Source organism: Haliotis asinina, chromosome 7 (assembly GCF_037392515.1).
Source record: "Haliotis asinina isolate JCU_RB_2024 chromosome 7, JCU_Hal_asi_v2, whole genome shotgun sequence".
NCBI classification, from domain to species: Eukaryota; Metazoa; Mollusca; class Gastropoda; order Lepetellida; family Haliotidae; genus Haliotis; species Haliotis asinina.
The window spans coordinates 60,065,952-60,080,701 of record NC_090286.1 but is presented as its reverse complement, the minus strand read 5'-3'; the positions used below and the strand labels follow the sequence as shown (position 1 = coordinate 60,080,701).

Sequence of the window (14,750 nt, the reverse complement as noted above, 5' to 3'; positions counted from 1 at the left end):
GTAATGGACGAAAAGGTTTGAGAAAAGTACTGAACGAAAGATGTAGGGAACGAAAGGCTAACGTATAGGGAAAGTAGGTGACAGTCTAGGGAACGAAAGGTTGACGTATAGGAAAGGTAGGTGACAGTGTAGGGAATGAAAGGTTGACGAATAGGAAAAGTATGTGACAATGTAGGGAACGAAAGGTTGACGTATAAGAAAAGTAGGTGACAGTGTAGGGAACGAAAGGTTGACGTATAGGAAAAGTAGGTGACAGTGTAGGGAACGAAAGGTTGACGAATAGGAAAAGTAGGTGACAGTGTAGGGAACGAAAGGTTGACGTATAGGAAAAGTAGGTGACAGTGTAGGGAACGAAAGGTTGACGAATAGGAAACGTAGGTGACAGTGTGGGGAACGAAAGGTTGACGTATAGGAAAAGTAGGTGACAGTGGGGAACGAAAGGTTGACGAATAGGAAATGTAGGTGACAGTGTAGGGAATGAAAGGTTGACGTCTGGGAAATGTGAGAACGAAAATGTGAGCCTATAAGGAACGCCTTAATGAATGAGATATATACTATTCATGAACCAATGTAGAGAACGAAATGGTGAGTGCACGACAAATGTTAGGAACATACTTTTTGTGTTTATCGGATTGACCCCGGTTATTGAAAACACGGATTACCCGAATGTTCATGGACATACGTAAACTCGAACAGCCTGAGTAGAATTTGTAAAATTTGCTTTAGTGTCCATGGTGGAACTATGGTTGGTACCAGATAGAACTGAGCACACCAGACCGACACATACTTATTGATGCCAATGAAGACTTCCCTGATTGGTGATTAGGTTTGAATGTGTTTTGTTTGAACACTTGTTGACGCCATGGATAGAAAGTGTTCCATAGTGCTGAATCTCACCACATCCCTTGCCCCACGACACAGTGCATTGTCATATACAGAACCACTCTTTGGTAAAACAACTCGGTTCCACAGGCAGGCTTTCTCAGCATCTTACCAGCAGATCAGCATGTATGACATGCGGAAGTGAGATTTTCATTGAAAACGTTGATGACGGAAATAGCTATTGATCAATAAAAGCATATGTTAATTGTATACAGAAAAAGCAACGCTCGGTTTATTCCGACATACAGCCGTACTGTCGTTAGGTCCAACGTCGTTACACTATGTGTTTCCCTCGCATTACCGACAGGATTATCAAGACTTCTAAGGTAGAATGTCACCATCAAATAAACCTGTCATCATAACCCAATTTCGTTGAGAAACTGCGTCATAGCACGAGGTACTAATAATTAGTACACATGCACAATGACCATGACGGATCAGCTATACCTACATTACATACCTACTGGACATTATCAAACAATGTAACCAGCAAGGTGTTTAACGTATTTCTGTAGTCTGCAAACATTGCCGTAAACACGATCAGCCTCCAAAATCGAGTCAACGTACATGAAACATTTGTCCTTCGATCCACGATAGTTCAAAGTAATGGGTACATTACGTAGTTTAATTTTGAACGTATAACATACAATGACAGTCATACTGAGGCGGAATATGATAACATGAACGATGTGTTCTCAAACTGCTCAGCTTTTGCAAGTTCGTTAGAGTACAAAAATTCAAATAAAAGCAGACGAAAATGCCTGTTACGAACAAGCTCTGTAAATTGGCCACAATGAGAATGTGCTATGATACATGTACGTCCTCATACTTTTAGGATAAGTTCAAGATTAGAGGGTTAAAATGATAAAACAATTCATTACTGTATTTATTAGTATGATGAATACCAAGGGATGTCTCCGGGTATATTGAAGTCGCCCGTCTCTGTTTGTTTCACTTTAAGAAAACTCTCACGTAATAAATCAAAGTATGAGCTTCAGAATGTTTTACTCTTTCAACTTTGAAAGTCAGTTTCGCGTTCATCTCACTTTTATATCGTGTAGACGTCGCATTATATTTTATTCAGTTATGCTATAGTTTGATTATATATACCATTACAGCTTTTTACATTCTCGTTGTTGGATAGATGGAATATTACCGATGTTAAACTCACTCACTCACTCACTCAGCAAACTCATGATACTGTATTATTGTAAGTTTGTACTTGTTAAGATTCAACATACACTTCACTCTGTTCTCACTAAGTCGGTAGTGTGGAAGTATAGTGGTTGAAACATGCAGCCAACCACAGACCCGAGAAAGTTACCTCTGTCCTGACGTTGCAGGAATATTGCTAAACTCCAACTCACTCACTAATGCATGGTTTGTTTAAAACAAGAAGTATTCTAAAACTGCAATCTGTGATAAGATGCTGAAGGAAACCCACGGACATGTGACAATACACAAAGAACAATATAAAACGTGCAGTTATGTACATAATTATGTTGGTCGCCCTGCTGCCTTCGAGAGACGAGTACATCATCACAGTTCCTGGTGATTGATATGTGTGGAGTTTGGATAAATGGAAATACATAATGACTTCAATGAAACCTATGTACAACCCTATAGATGCGTGACCCGAGACATATCGACGTGGTGCAGGACATTAGATAGAGAAAAGGAATCGTTGGAGTCTGCTTCGTCCTCCACCGGAAGTACCGAGTGATTAGGTGAGAGCGGTGGCCGGAACTGCCCCCCGTCCCCGATGCCAATACTACTCCTGTTAGAATCGGACCTGTTCACGTCCAGCTGGTCATTACCAGGCTTTCTGTCACTATCGCCGTTATAGGATTTCCCAGAATTCCTTTGCATATTATTGACGTCATTACTATCATCTGGTTGATGCACAGAGGCTTTGTGGATTATCACAGACACGTGTTTAGCAATGGTGTTTGCTCGGCCAGCCTCAACGTCCGAGTCTCCATTGCACTCATCACACTCCAGGGACGACGACTGTAACGGATGATGCTGTACCTCTCTCAATGATGGGGTAGATCCCACACATACCTTACTGCCTTCATCAACAGAATCAAACAAACGTAATTCCTCCTTGGTAGCTAGGGGATGACGCTCACGTATATTGACGTCACTTCCGCGTTCATCCTTCCACCGAACACTACACTTACTTTCCGTGGACCTAACAAGCTGTTTACAGTGTTCCCTTACTAGGGCAATAACTTTGGTTTTATCCATGTCAGGAATATACGCAGGATTATCGAAGCATGATGAAGACAAGTGAGAGTTATCCACGTTCTCTGTGAATATATCGGCCACATTTCCACAACTCCTGGAGATCCGCTTCGTCTCCAGGTATTTCGAAGACACAACGTCATCACTAGGAGTCTCCTGCTTCTCTGATCCTTCCTTTGGTGTTATGTTGGGTAAGGAGGAAGTCTTTACCCAAGTATCACCTGTCGGAAATAGTTTCAACTTAATCTTTTCTTGCACGTCCTCTTGGTATTTGCGAGACAGCATGTTGGTCCTCTTCTGCCATCGTCGGCTAATCTCAGGAGTCAACAGCAGGGCGGGTGTGCTGATACTCAGAGCTTTAAACAGGGTCCTCTTAATTGAATTACTTCGAGGAAGTTCACCATTAATATTTGGCAACGGAACTTCGATACCCCGAAAATAATTCTTCCTTAACTCATTTATGATTATATCGTATAATTCCTCTTTCGGTAATTTCAATGTCTTTTCTTGTTCAATATTAACGTATTTATCAATTATTTCACAATAAAGAACGCCTGCAATTATCATTATGAATAAACCGCATCCCATGAATATAGGTCCGAGATATGAAAGTGCCTTGATGCCTGGATGGCGGTACAAGGTGTATCTTGATGTCACACTACCCTCTGTTGTGGTCACTGTATGGTTGCTATGGTGATCGTATCCATCTGCAAACATAGGGTGGTAACCCACCAGAGACATGGCAGCGCCACCTAGTAACACCACCAGACCAAGAAGACAGGAAGCACAAGTTGGCAAGAGACAAGGCATGCGTAAATGCTCCCTCAGTTTCAACTTCCGCCTGGCTGCCCTCTGCCTCCTTGCCGTCCCACGTCTCCGGCGTCCGGGTGCGGGGACGCCCGTGAGGCGAACTCTCGCGTGCGGCACAAACATCTTTGGCGCTGAACGTCTTCACGCACGAGAAGGTCACAATGACCTCTTCATGGAATAAGATACTTTGTCCACAATTCCGTCCACATATCCTGGCCGGACCCTCCACAACCGTCCCACGTGACTTGCCACCACGTGACTTCAGGTCTTCGGATGTCAGTCATATCCACCTGAAGACAGAGAGAGAGAATACGAAGATAAATGTTCAGTCAACTGTAAGGTATTTGAATAACTAAATGTTTATGGTACAATTTGCTTGTATAACTGTAAAATATGGCCTGGCAGGTTTCTTTGTGTGAATCATATTGTTCAAAATTAAATCGAAGCCGTCTGGGGATAACGTGATTACGGTGCCGTTCTTGGCACAGTGCCGATAAAACTACGATTGCAATTTTCTGCTCCAAATAAGAGTGTTTCAGTGACTGCCATGTTAAGTCCATTCTGTGGTTTTCATTGGTAAACAATATTTAAGTCCGAAAAAAGTATCTATATAACTTATGCAAGACAATAGGTATGGCATGAGGCAGGTATGCCCAATCAAAGTGCTGTTATTTTGTGACTGCTGATGCAGCATCGATCCACTCACAGTGCGAAAGGAAGCCTGATGCACCCCAGCTCCAGTCTAACATTTCATGACGCTGATGACAGACGGACAGACAGACAGACAGACCCATGTCTTTCAACTCTCTCCCTCTCTCTGTCAACTGAGCCATGTTACTGACTTGCCCGAACAGGAAGAACACATGGTCTTTTCTCCTCCTCATTCCCTTTTTCCCACGTCATTCCTTCAGTCCCACCTTCCCGCAACCTTTCAAAAACTGGGTGAACCTTCCCTCCTCCCTCTCGCTCTCTTTCTCTCTCTCCCTCCCTCTCTTTCTTTCTCCATAGACACGTTACCAGCTTGCTAGTAGCCTGGCGCCTGAGGTTAGTCTAGACCGGAAATGGGTATTTCGTGGATGATGACACACGACTGATATATAAAAGCATGGCGGATATATCTTTCAAAACCACTTATGCGATGTTTGTATAATGGGGCTAAATCTCCGAACATTTGTTATGATATGAGATCAATGGCAAATGTGTTGGACTCTGGAGCATAAATGTGCCCCTTTTAGACAGTATATTGACAAAAGTAGTGTTTCATTAATGGTGCGAAAACAAGAAATCGCCAATTCTGAACTGCTACAAGGATTGTCACTCTAATTTCTACTTTCGAGGGAAAGCCTTTGAATCATATCAAATCAAACAGCAGTCCAGTTTGGTAAAGGGCAGATAGGGCTAATTAGCTGAGAATAATTGGACATCTTACGAGTATACAACTGAAGCAATCATAGAGCCAATATCCGGAGATGAACATGAGGGGAATCATACTGTTCTTGGGTTACGGGCAAGGTGGTATGTGGACGAGAACTGTGTATACAGGGAGGAAGCTCATGAGATGGCGGGACAAGTGATTGGGGAAAGAAGACAGTGGTCTCGGTTGTAGTTATACTACATCAATATAGACTAGCATCTGTGTGACGGTACAACAATTAGGGCCGACTGGTCTTCACACACATGAATCCGTAGAAATACAAGTATATTTTGTATGTGGGTATATTGTAAGTAGTGAGGCAGGCGTATGTCTACGTTCTTGCCATATTTAAGGTGACACAATAGTCTGTTTATTGAATTGTAGTTAACAGCTGTAAATGCTCCAATCACTGATTTGCTGATGAATGTCTTCCGGTTAAGGTATGTTGGTGGTACTGAACAACCAATGCCATCCATGGGGTAAACAAACCCATGGAGGGCATTAAACAAACCCACATGTCTATCGCATTGGAAACGACCTGTCTGAATAGCAAAAGTTGTTCCCTATTGGTTCCCAGAATGATGACGTTTATTCTACGCAGATAAGAATTTCATTTTGGGATAGTGGCAGGTGACATGATCCATTACTATGACCCTTGAGCAAACAGTCTGTGGAACAGAAATACTTCGATGCTTCCAAAATACACTTGAAAACTGGCGGGCACCTTAATTTGGGACAAATACACAAAGCCACAGCTCTGGAAGCGGGCTTAAAACCACAAGGCAGTGTGTCCCTCCATACGGTCAACGTGCAAGTCAAGTCATGTTCTTGTGGGATGAGGATACGAGCGTCTATCCCATAAAATATATTTACCAGAAACTAAAACGCCCTTTTTCAAATTTACAAACGTATTGTTCATGGTTACCAAGGTCACACTTTGTACTTCACTTGAATTAATTGTGTCTTTACACATCTGTAATGCGTGTATTTATTTCATCGTGCATGTATTCTTCTTTCCGCTACATATGGGTGTGAGGATAAATATTTTGACCATTGTTGCCCCTCGGTGAACATTCGTACCATTGACTTTAATGCTACTGTCACTCCTACCACCACTTCAGTTACTTGGCAATGAATGCATCAATTCGTAAACCTTGTTCATCGTATGAGATGGCATTGTTAGTTGTATAACTAGTATTTGTTGTTTGTTGTTTTTACACGGAGCTGTTTTGCATATTATTTTCTTGGTTAACGTTTCAGTGTAGAACTCGATATTGATTACTTGACATTGATTAGATACAGGGTATCATAATTTTGTAATTTAGTAATTATGGTTGTAAGACATGTACCACGTGTCTTGGTTCACAACTCATTCTACAAATGTAGGATGTGTATACCAGACTGTCACTCAATACATATGTCCCCGACCCACATACACTTAATTGCGACCTGGCATTGGCGGACAGCGCAAATCCTGTCTCAACCTTCAATATTTCGCTCATTTATTCTCTAATTTTCTCTATGACTTCAGGCACCGTTTGAAGGTCACGTGATAGCGGATTGATCTGCATGAAGTTCCTGTACGTGACCTCAGCATTAGGGCTGGGAACAATCCGCGTTAAAAAGTAATTACTCTATAAGTACATCCAACCTCTTTAAATTAATAAAAGATTATGCCAGGACCATCTTTCCCATTTCTGTGCGACATATACCTCTGTGCACTGCCTCGTCCCCGTTTGAAGACGTGAGGAGGCGGAAATCAGGATCCATGTTAATAAAGAAGAGCAAAAAGGTATGCCCAGCTCACTAGCGTGTATTAATAATCAATAATGTCGTTACATTACTGGTATTTCACAAGGTGCTGAGATCATCTGGCCATGCTTATCAAACAGTCTGTCGGCAAGGAAATATTGTGGCTTGTGTGAGATCAGGCGAGATTGGATTTGCCTTGAGCACATTTCCCGTCAGCTGAGCACTCTGCTGTGTTTATATGTTTGGCAGTAGATCATATGTACATACAACAACGTTGACAATTACTTCGCTGTATTGCCCCTTTATGTAACTAGGACCACTGGGCAAATACAGAATAGTGTCTGCACAAGTCGCCCACAGCCATCGGATTACCCCTGTCTAATGGACGTAGACGGCGGGAGACTCCATAGAACTCCAGAGACCTCTATTATAGGTAGATGTCAACAGGGCAGATTCACGGGTTTAATATATTCATCAATGGCTGATGAAACACAATGTCAGTTACTGAAGCTTGTTGAATGGATTTTAAATAATAAATATTATTTAGTGCTATGGGTGTTTATGCTAAAACCAGTCTGTGAGTTGAAACAGAGACAGACCAGGAACCAAACAATTTACGTGTTGTGCAGATATGAACGACTCACGCAATCGCTGATTTTGATGACACACGCAATGTTATCAAACTCTTTGACTTTGTCAGTTGAAGGTATATAGAGGGCAGTTATAGCGACAGGCAGTTAATGGGGTGCTAGGAAACAACTACTCAAATCTCCATGCAACCTGTGTGACTGACGGCTGGTTTCCATAGAGTTTGGAATGCTACCCCACTGGTAAAATCCTAGAGCGATTTTCACTGACCATATAGTTTTCGTCACTACTTTGACGTTTACGTCCAATTCGATATGCCTGTGTGATAATCGAGACAGAATATTCTCCATCGGTGACGTTTCATATTTACCCAACGCCCACATCGCCGACCTCATCTCCACGTAAACAGTCTCCAGCCTATACGACAGGACAGAATTTCTAACATGGCGGCACAGGCTGCATGGAGCACTACTGTTTATGTGGAACCATGAATGTCACGTCAGATTTCATTTGCATCAGATGGAGAGATCTGTTTAAATGCTGTTACTTTTTTATTTACTAAATTGCGCGAGTATTTCTTATCCGTCTCCCCAGTGTTTTCGACGTTACTGGTTCTACTGGGCCTGGATATGGTAGCTGCGTCTTTGTTCAATGCCGTTGGCCTTCAAACAGTGACATATTAGCCTGTGCACATTGTGTAACACTTGATCTCTTGATGGCGTGCTGATGCTGTGGCATGATGGATAACAATCTGCTCACCGGGCACTACATTACTTCTGAAGGAGATCTTTACCTCATTCGTATGCACAAAACGATACCTTCACCGACTCCAGTATACGAAGATATGCGCAAGCTCCATACAGCGTCAAATTACAAAACCTGCGGGTAGGCCACCGTCAATTACACGGTATACACAAAGCCAAGAGCACGGCGGAAATAGAGTCGCTCCTGAGACTGGAAAGTCGGGGTGGGACGACAGAGCTGGCTGTGTTAGCCTAGGGGTGCGAGACATATCTGGGGATGGGGAAATTACATCAGGCTGCCCGGGGGTACAGGCGACAGAAGGCAGACATGTCTGGATGTGTGAGTTCATCTGGGCCTTATACAGGGCAACAACGTGTCTTTTGGTGATGGTATGTGTATATTGTGTATCAATAGATTTACAGAACCGCTGATATAAATACCGGCCTGACCTACATCTAACAATATCCCATATAAGCTTGGGGACGCGATTGTACCAGTTTGGGAACAGAACTCGAGATAACGTCATAAGGAGAAAACTCCTCCTCCACTAGACCAACAAACGAGAGGTGGACGGCATAGACTGGAGTTGGGATCTCCGAGAATAGACAGAGATACAACCAACACACAATTGTGTCTGAGTATTTGTATATCGAGTATTTGTAAAGGCAGAAACACGGATTGTTATGATCGGAAAATGACCAACTGCTTAGCATAATTCTCTAAGTCACTCATTCTGCAAGATTCATGTAGTAATTTCAATACATAGCTGCAATTCAGGGACACTAAACACGCCTCATGGGCTGAGGACATTTGACAGTACTTTCAGTAACGAGAGATTATGTCATCATTGAATGTAAAGACATTATACCACGCATCCAATGGCTAGAAGATGAAACAGATGGATTAATACTGAGTCTTAGATTCAGGGATGCCCCATGAAACAATACAATGAGGGTCGCTGCAGTGTTGTACAGTTCACAATTTGAACACTTTTCTAAATTTGAAGAATTAGTAACAGGTTAGTCTATACGATTCACTATCTGCACTGTAAGTTCCCGATCTTGTACAAATGTACAGGATACCTTTTCGCGAACATGAGATCATCGTTAGTTCATATTGAATACGATCATGATAGAGTCACTATTCAAAAGTAAACTCGTTCTTGGTAGCATTCTGATAGAGGTGGGACTATACTATCTACCAAGAGTTTATAATCACTAGTGTAAATGTAGACATTCACTTCGGTCAATTGTTCCAAACCAGATTTTACAAAATATTCCTACTGTTTAGAGGTACTGTTTGCACATGTACTGATGGATTGTAAAACAAATTCGTAACGTTGCAAAGATTATTCTCGTGAGTTCGGTAAGTGATGAAACTCGGAGAAAATTGTAAAATTAGCTGTTCACATGTATATATTTGCACACGCCTTTCAGCAATGTCATGCAGGATCCTCCTGTAGTTTGCAGTTGGTTTCCCCAGCTTAATGGGGAAATTCATATTCGATGTAACCGCATGTATACACATAACATATAGTGAATGCTTTAAGTGATTCTAAATGTTTGATGGGTAGTACATTCTCATGCATACAACAACAAACGACGGGCTGACGCATTGCATATTTCCCACAATGCTGAGACGATCACACAGATGTTTCACATGATCATGTCTTGATACCTTTACTCATTTGTACAGTGATTAGACATCAGTAACGATACAGTATGTATGTATGTATGTATGTATGTATGTATGTATGTATGTATGATGTATGTATGTGTGTGTGTGTGTGCGTGCGTGCGTGTATGTTTTGAATTATGTATATCATAGATGTATGCCTTATATACAATGATGAATCAGTACGCCATAGATTATTAAGTAAGGAGAAACTAAATCATAGATCTACTAAGGAAGCAGTATACCATAGTGAATGAGTTTAGTTTTACACGGCACTCAACAGTATTCCAGCTAAATGAGGGAGTATATCATAGACCAAGTACGGAAACAGTATATCATAGATAAAGTAAAGAAGCAATATATCATAGATAAAGTAAGGAAGCAGTATGTCATAGATCGTGAGTGAGTGAGTGAGTGAGTAAGTAAGTAAGTTTAGTTTTACGCCGCACTCAGTTATAGTCCAGCTATATGGCGGCGGTCTGTAAATGACCGAGTCTGGACCAGACAATCCAGGTGAACCTGACCACCCGATCCCGTTAGTTGCCTCTTATGACTGGAATGATGCTGAATGTGGCGGAAAACTAAGCTCACTCACTCACTCTGTATATCAGAGGTTTAATTATGAACCAGTCTATCGTGTACTGTATAATGAGGCAGTATATACTCTGCAGAGAGTCAGCTGTGTTCTGCGATGAGACGTTTTGGATGCCTGACCTAGTTGGGTACGCTTGGGCCTTGTTATCTTTGATGCTGTCGGCAATGCCGTGTGTAGACGCTATGTGTACATTAATGAGTACAGTTAGAACAAAAACGCAGTACGACACAACGTCTGTCTGGGAAGTAGATGATCTGTAAAACGGTTGAGGTGAAGCTCGGGGGAGGGGGGGGGGGGGAGGCTTGTGTTCATGTACTTTATTCCCAGGAAAACCTGTATACAGTCATTCGTAAAATACATTTAATTTATCTAATGTATTAAAATTATACACAAATTAAAAGAATCGTTACAATTTTTCAAAAATTGTAAAACATCAAATTCCAACACCTCTTGAAATACACGTCACACTGATACACTATCCACTCATGAAATTCACTGTCAAATGCCAAAGGAATCTCGCGTTATTATTATGAAAGGAGCTTGTGTCATTTACTTCCTTCACTACTGTTGTGTCCACTGTCTAAAGCCCTGTTTAAGCCCGAGGTCAGCTTGTCAGCTACCACGTGGGCCAAGTGTAATTAGCCTTTGAGGCTGAGTGATTGTTCGAGGTAGGAAGTGATAAATTTCAATAGAAATCAAAGACACAGAGAAATGTATTAGCGAGGTAATATCCCTATTCTGACTTTACTGTTGGTCCATTAAATAGAGAGTTGACTTCACAGAACCTTCGGCTGCGGAGGCATGACCTTTAGAAGGCATTCAAGACCAAAAGGTAATGTTAATGGATGCAAGACTTTGTCTTCGCGTTTTACATGAAGTTCATTATCTGAATCAGGTGTCACTGGCTCTACGAGTTCACGTCTGTACGAGATCACTTGATTGAGGGTGACGAGGAGTGTCTGAGAGATGAAGCATGGGACAAGTTAGAGGTGAGGTTCAGAGTAGGGTAGAGGGTGGAGTAGGTGAGATGGGCTGGCTAAGCGAGTCGCGTACGTTGGTACGCAAGCGACCACAGTTTTGGGGGATCAGGGTGAAGAGTGGAGTTGGAGTTACATAAATCAATGTGTATGGCAGTCTGGGAGTGGGGTATTTGTTGTCGGGAAGGTATGGTGGTCACTGTTACACAATTGTTGAGTGGTGGCAGTCCAGCTGTGCTCGGGGATGGACATCAGTACTGTGGGCAGGGTAACAGCGCCAGTGTGGCGAGTACACAGTTTTCAGCAGTACTCCATCAGGTGTAGAGCAGGGAGGTTGGGTCAGGTGTGGAGCTGGCAACTGGGGTCAGGTGTGGCACAGGGAGGCGGGGTCAGGTGTACAACAGGGAGGCTGGGTCAGGTGTGGAGCAGGGAGGATGAGTCAGGTGAGGAGCAGGGAACTGGGGTCAAGTGTGGAGCAGGGAAGGGGGTCAGGTGTGGAGCAAGGACATACGGTCAGGTGTGGAGCATGGAAATGGGGCCAGGTGTGGCGCAGGTAGGTGGGGTAGGTGTACAGCAGGGAAGGTGGGAGTCAGGTGTAGAGCAGGGTGGTGGGGTCAGGTGTGGAGCAAGGAAGTGGGGTCAGGTGTACAGCAGAGAAGTGGGGTCAGGTGTGGAGCAGGAGGTTTGGGTCAGGTGTAGAGTAGGGAAGGGGGGTTATTTGTGGAGCAGAGGTGGGTTCAGGTGTGGAGCAGGGACGTGTTGAGAGAGGAGTGGCTGAAAGTAGTTCATGCCCTGCATTACTAAATGAGCGACAACATAATCATCAAGTTCAGTGGCTATCATGTTCAGTGCTTTCAAAGTGCACTAACAAATGAAGTATGCATTTCTGACGTCTAATATGATATGCTTCAACAAACTGTTAGGACAGAATATATTTAACATGCAAATTCACAAGTATATAGCACCAGCGAATCACTCAGAGCTAATAAATAGAAATCAATGACTGGTTACAGAACCGTGTCTGCTGTTTCAGCCAATTAATATCTCGTCCACATATATCATTCCAGCATGAATATTCAGGTACACCAGCCCGCGCGCGTCGCTTATGATGAACCGTCTGGAATGATGAGATTTGTCCCCAAGTCAGCAGGCCAGGTGTCACCCCCACGCCGTACAAACACTAGTGTGGTGATCGTCATTATTTAAGTCGGGGTGTGGGTGAAGCCTGGTGGGTAGAGCGTTCAACCGTCACGCTGAAGGCCCAGGTTCGATTCCCCTCATGGTAAAACTGTGTGAAGTCCGTTTGTGGTGTCCCCTACTCCCCTAAAATATTGTTAGAGGTGGCATAAAACTAAGCTCACTCACTCATGAATTAAGTATGGAAGATATATGGACTACTAACTTTAGACGATTATAGTCCGCATTGTGTCGGTTTCCTGATCGGAACTGCCATACAGTTGCTTAAGATGCATTTGATTGCGTTGTGTAAGAAACGGGAATACACACTGTCAGTATTATAACGAATATTTCGCGATGTACAATGCCACTCACACATCAGTTGAACGGGAACTATATACGGTGTCGGCTTTGGTTTGCGGAATATGGACTCGTCCTCCATTTAGGGTACCGGGTACATTTGTGTCTTTGTTCAGGGTACATTTACATTACTGTATACAGAAAAGTACATGGGTTTCTCATCTGTTGTACGTGCCGCCCACATCACATTCCATCCCTACATCGGGGTAACCTTCCATCTCCTACCCCAATCCCTTCCGTCCCCATCACCCTACCTCCAGTCCTTCAGTCCCCATCACCCCTACCCCAATCCCTTCCGTCCCCATCACCCTACCTCCAGTCCTTCAGTCCCCATCACCCCTACCCCAATCCCTTCCGTCCCCATCACCCTACCTCCAGTCCTTCAGTCCCCATCACCCCTACCCCAATCCTTCAGCCCCCATCACCCCCTACCCGTTCCTATCAACCCAACCCCCAATCCTTCCGTTCCCATCACCCACAATCATCTACGACATCTCTCCGACCCGAAAGCCTCCTACTACCCCGTGTCCCCATCTGAAACAGGCTTCACTGTTTACCAGTCCAGATTTCTTGGCGTTCCTTTGAAAAGCCAGCAAATGGTTTCAGCAAAGGATCTGTTCATTGATGGATGGGATACTGAAGGCGGATTACAGCCGCCATGTCAAGGCCAGTCGCCGGAGGTGCACCATGCTTGTCGCTACTCAACCAGAATCAGCCGTGATGTGCGGAATGCCTCTCATAAATCTTTCTGTCACATCCCTTAACACAGTGCTATTGCACAAATATTGAATTAACTATGTTTTATCCGCACCAATAGGCGTACATACTTTGATGTTCAGGAACAGGCTTGCTCGATTCGTTTTATTGAATTGGACTGTCAGAAAATGTTATGCTGACTATGATTCAACATATCCTCAATTTTAAAAGGTAAAAAACGCCCATCTCCCTCCCACCCCCCTCCCCCAACCCCCACCCCGCACCACTTGAGGTCGCTTGATCAGCTTATGGTATGGAGATCAGAACTTTACTAGTCAGTTTTAATTGATATCGACTACATGGTTTTCACAATACATGTTCGCCCCTTGTGCATCCATTGTTAACAAGTTGCTATGGAAGACAGTTGACAGCCCATATAGAGTAACATGAACTAAATGAGTCGGACAGGAATAATCAATGTATTACAACAGCACAGGTGAAACACATAGCCCATATTTCCCTTGAGGTATTTAATTAAATCTCCCAATCAACAACAGGTACAGTCTAACTATTCACTAATCATTGCTGATGGCTCCCCAATCTCCAGTCTCTAATCAGGCTGAAAGTCTCCTTCGGCGTCATGTACAATAACCGTAATGTTATAGCGGTGCCAGTATTTAAGAAAACACGTCATTTTTATTTCTTATCAACAAGGCGAAATGACGTGGTAATGTTAAGATGTGGCTTTTAACCACTCGGTAAGGTTAAGTGGAAAACCGAACTGTTGTCGGGGGCGTCTTCAAAATTATATCCACTCCAGAAGGTGAGGTTGAAA

At 43.2% G+C, this 14,750-nt stretch overlaps 1 protein-coding gene across 1 annotated transcript; it reads right to left on the bottom strand.

The window, feature by feature from the left end:
- Window positions 1-2,392: 2,392 nt before the first annotated feature.
- Window positions 2,393-4,098, bottom strand: LOC137290957 (uncharacterized). Its single transcript, XM_067822184.1, has one exon. The coding sequence runs from the start codon at window positions 4,060-4,062 to the stop codon at window positions 2,503-2,505; it is 1,560 nt and encodes a 519-aa protein (XP_067678285.1). The 5' UTR covers window positions 4,063-4,098; the 3' UTR covers window positions 2,393-2,502.
- Window positions 4,099-14,750: the final 10,652 nt, after the last annotated feature.

Excerpts from the sequence above, each read along its gene's own strand:
- LOC137290957 (XM_067822184.1), bottom strand. The coding sequence starts at position 4,062 with ATGTTTGTGCCGCACGCGAGAGTTCGCCTCACGGGCGTCCCCGCACCC.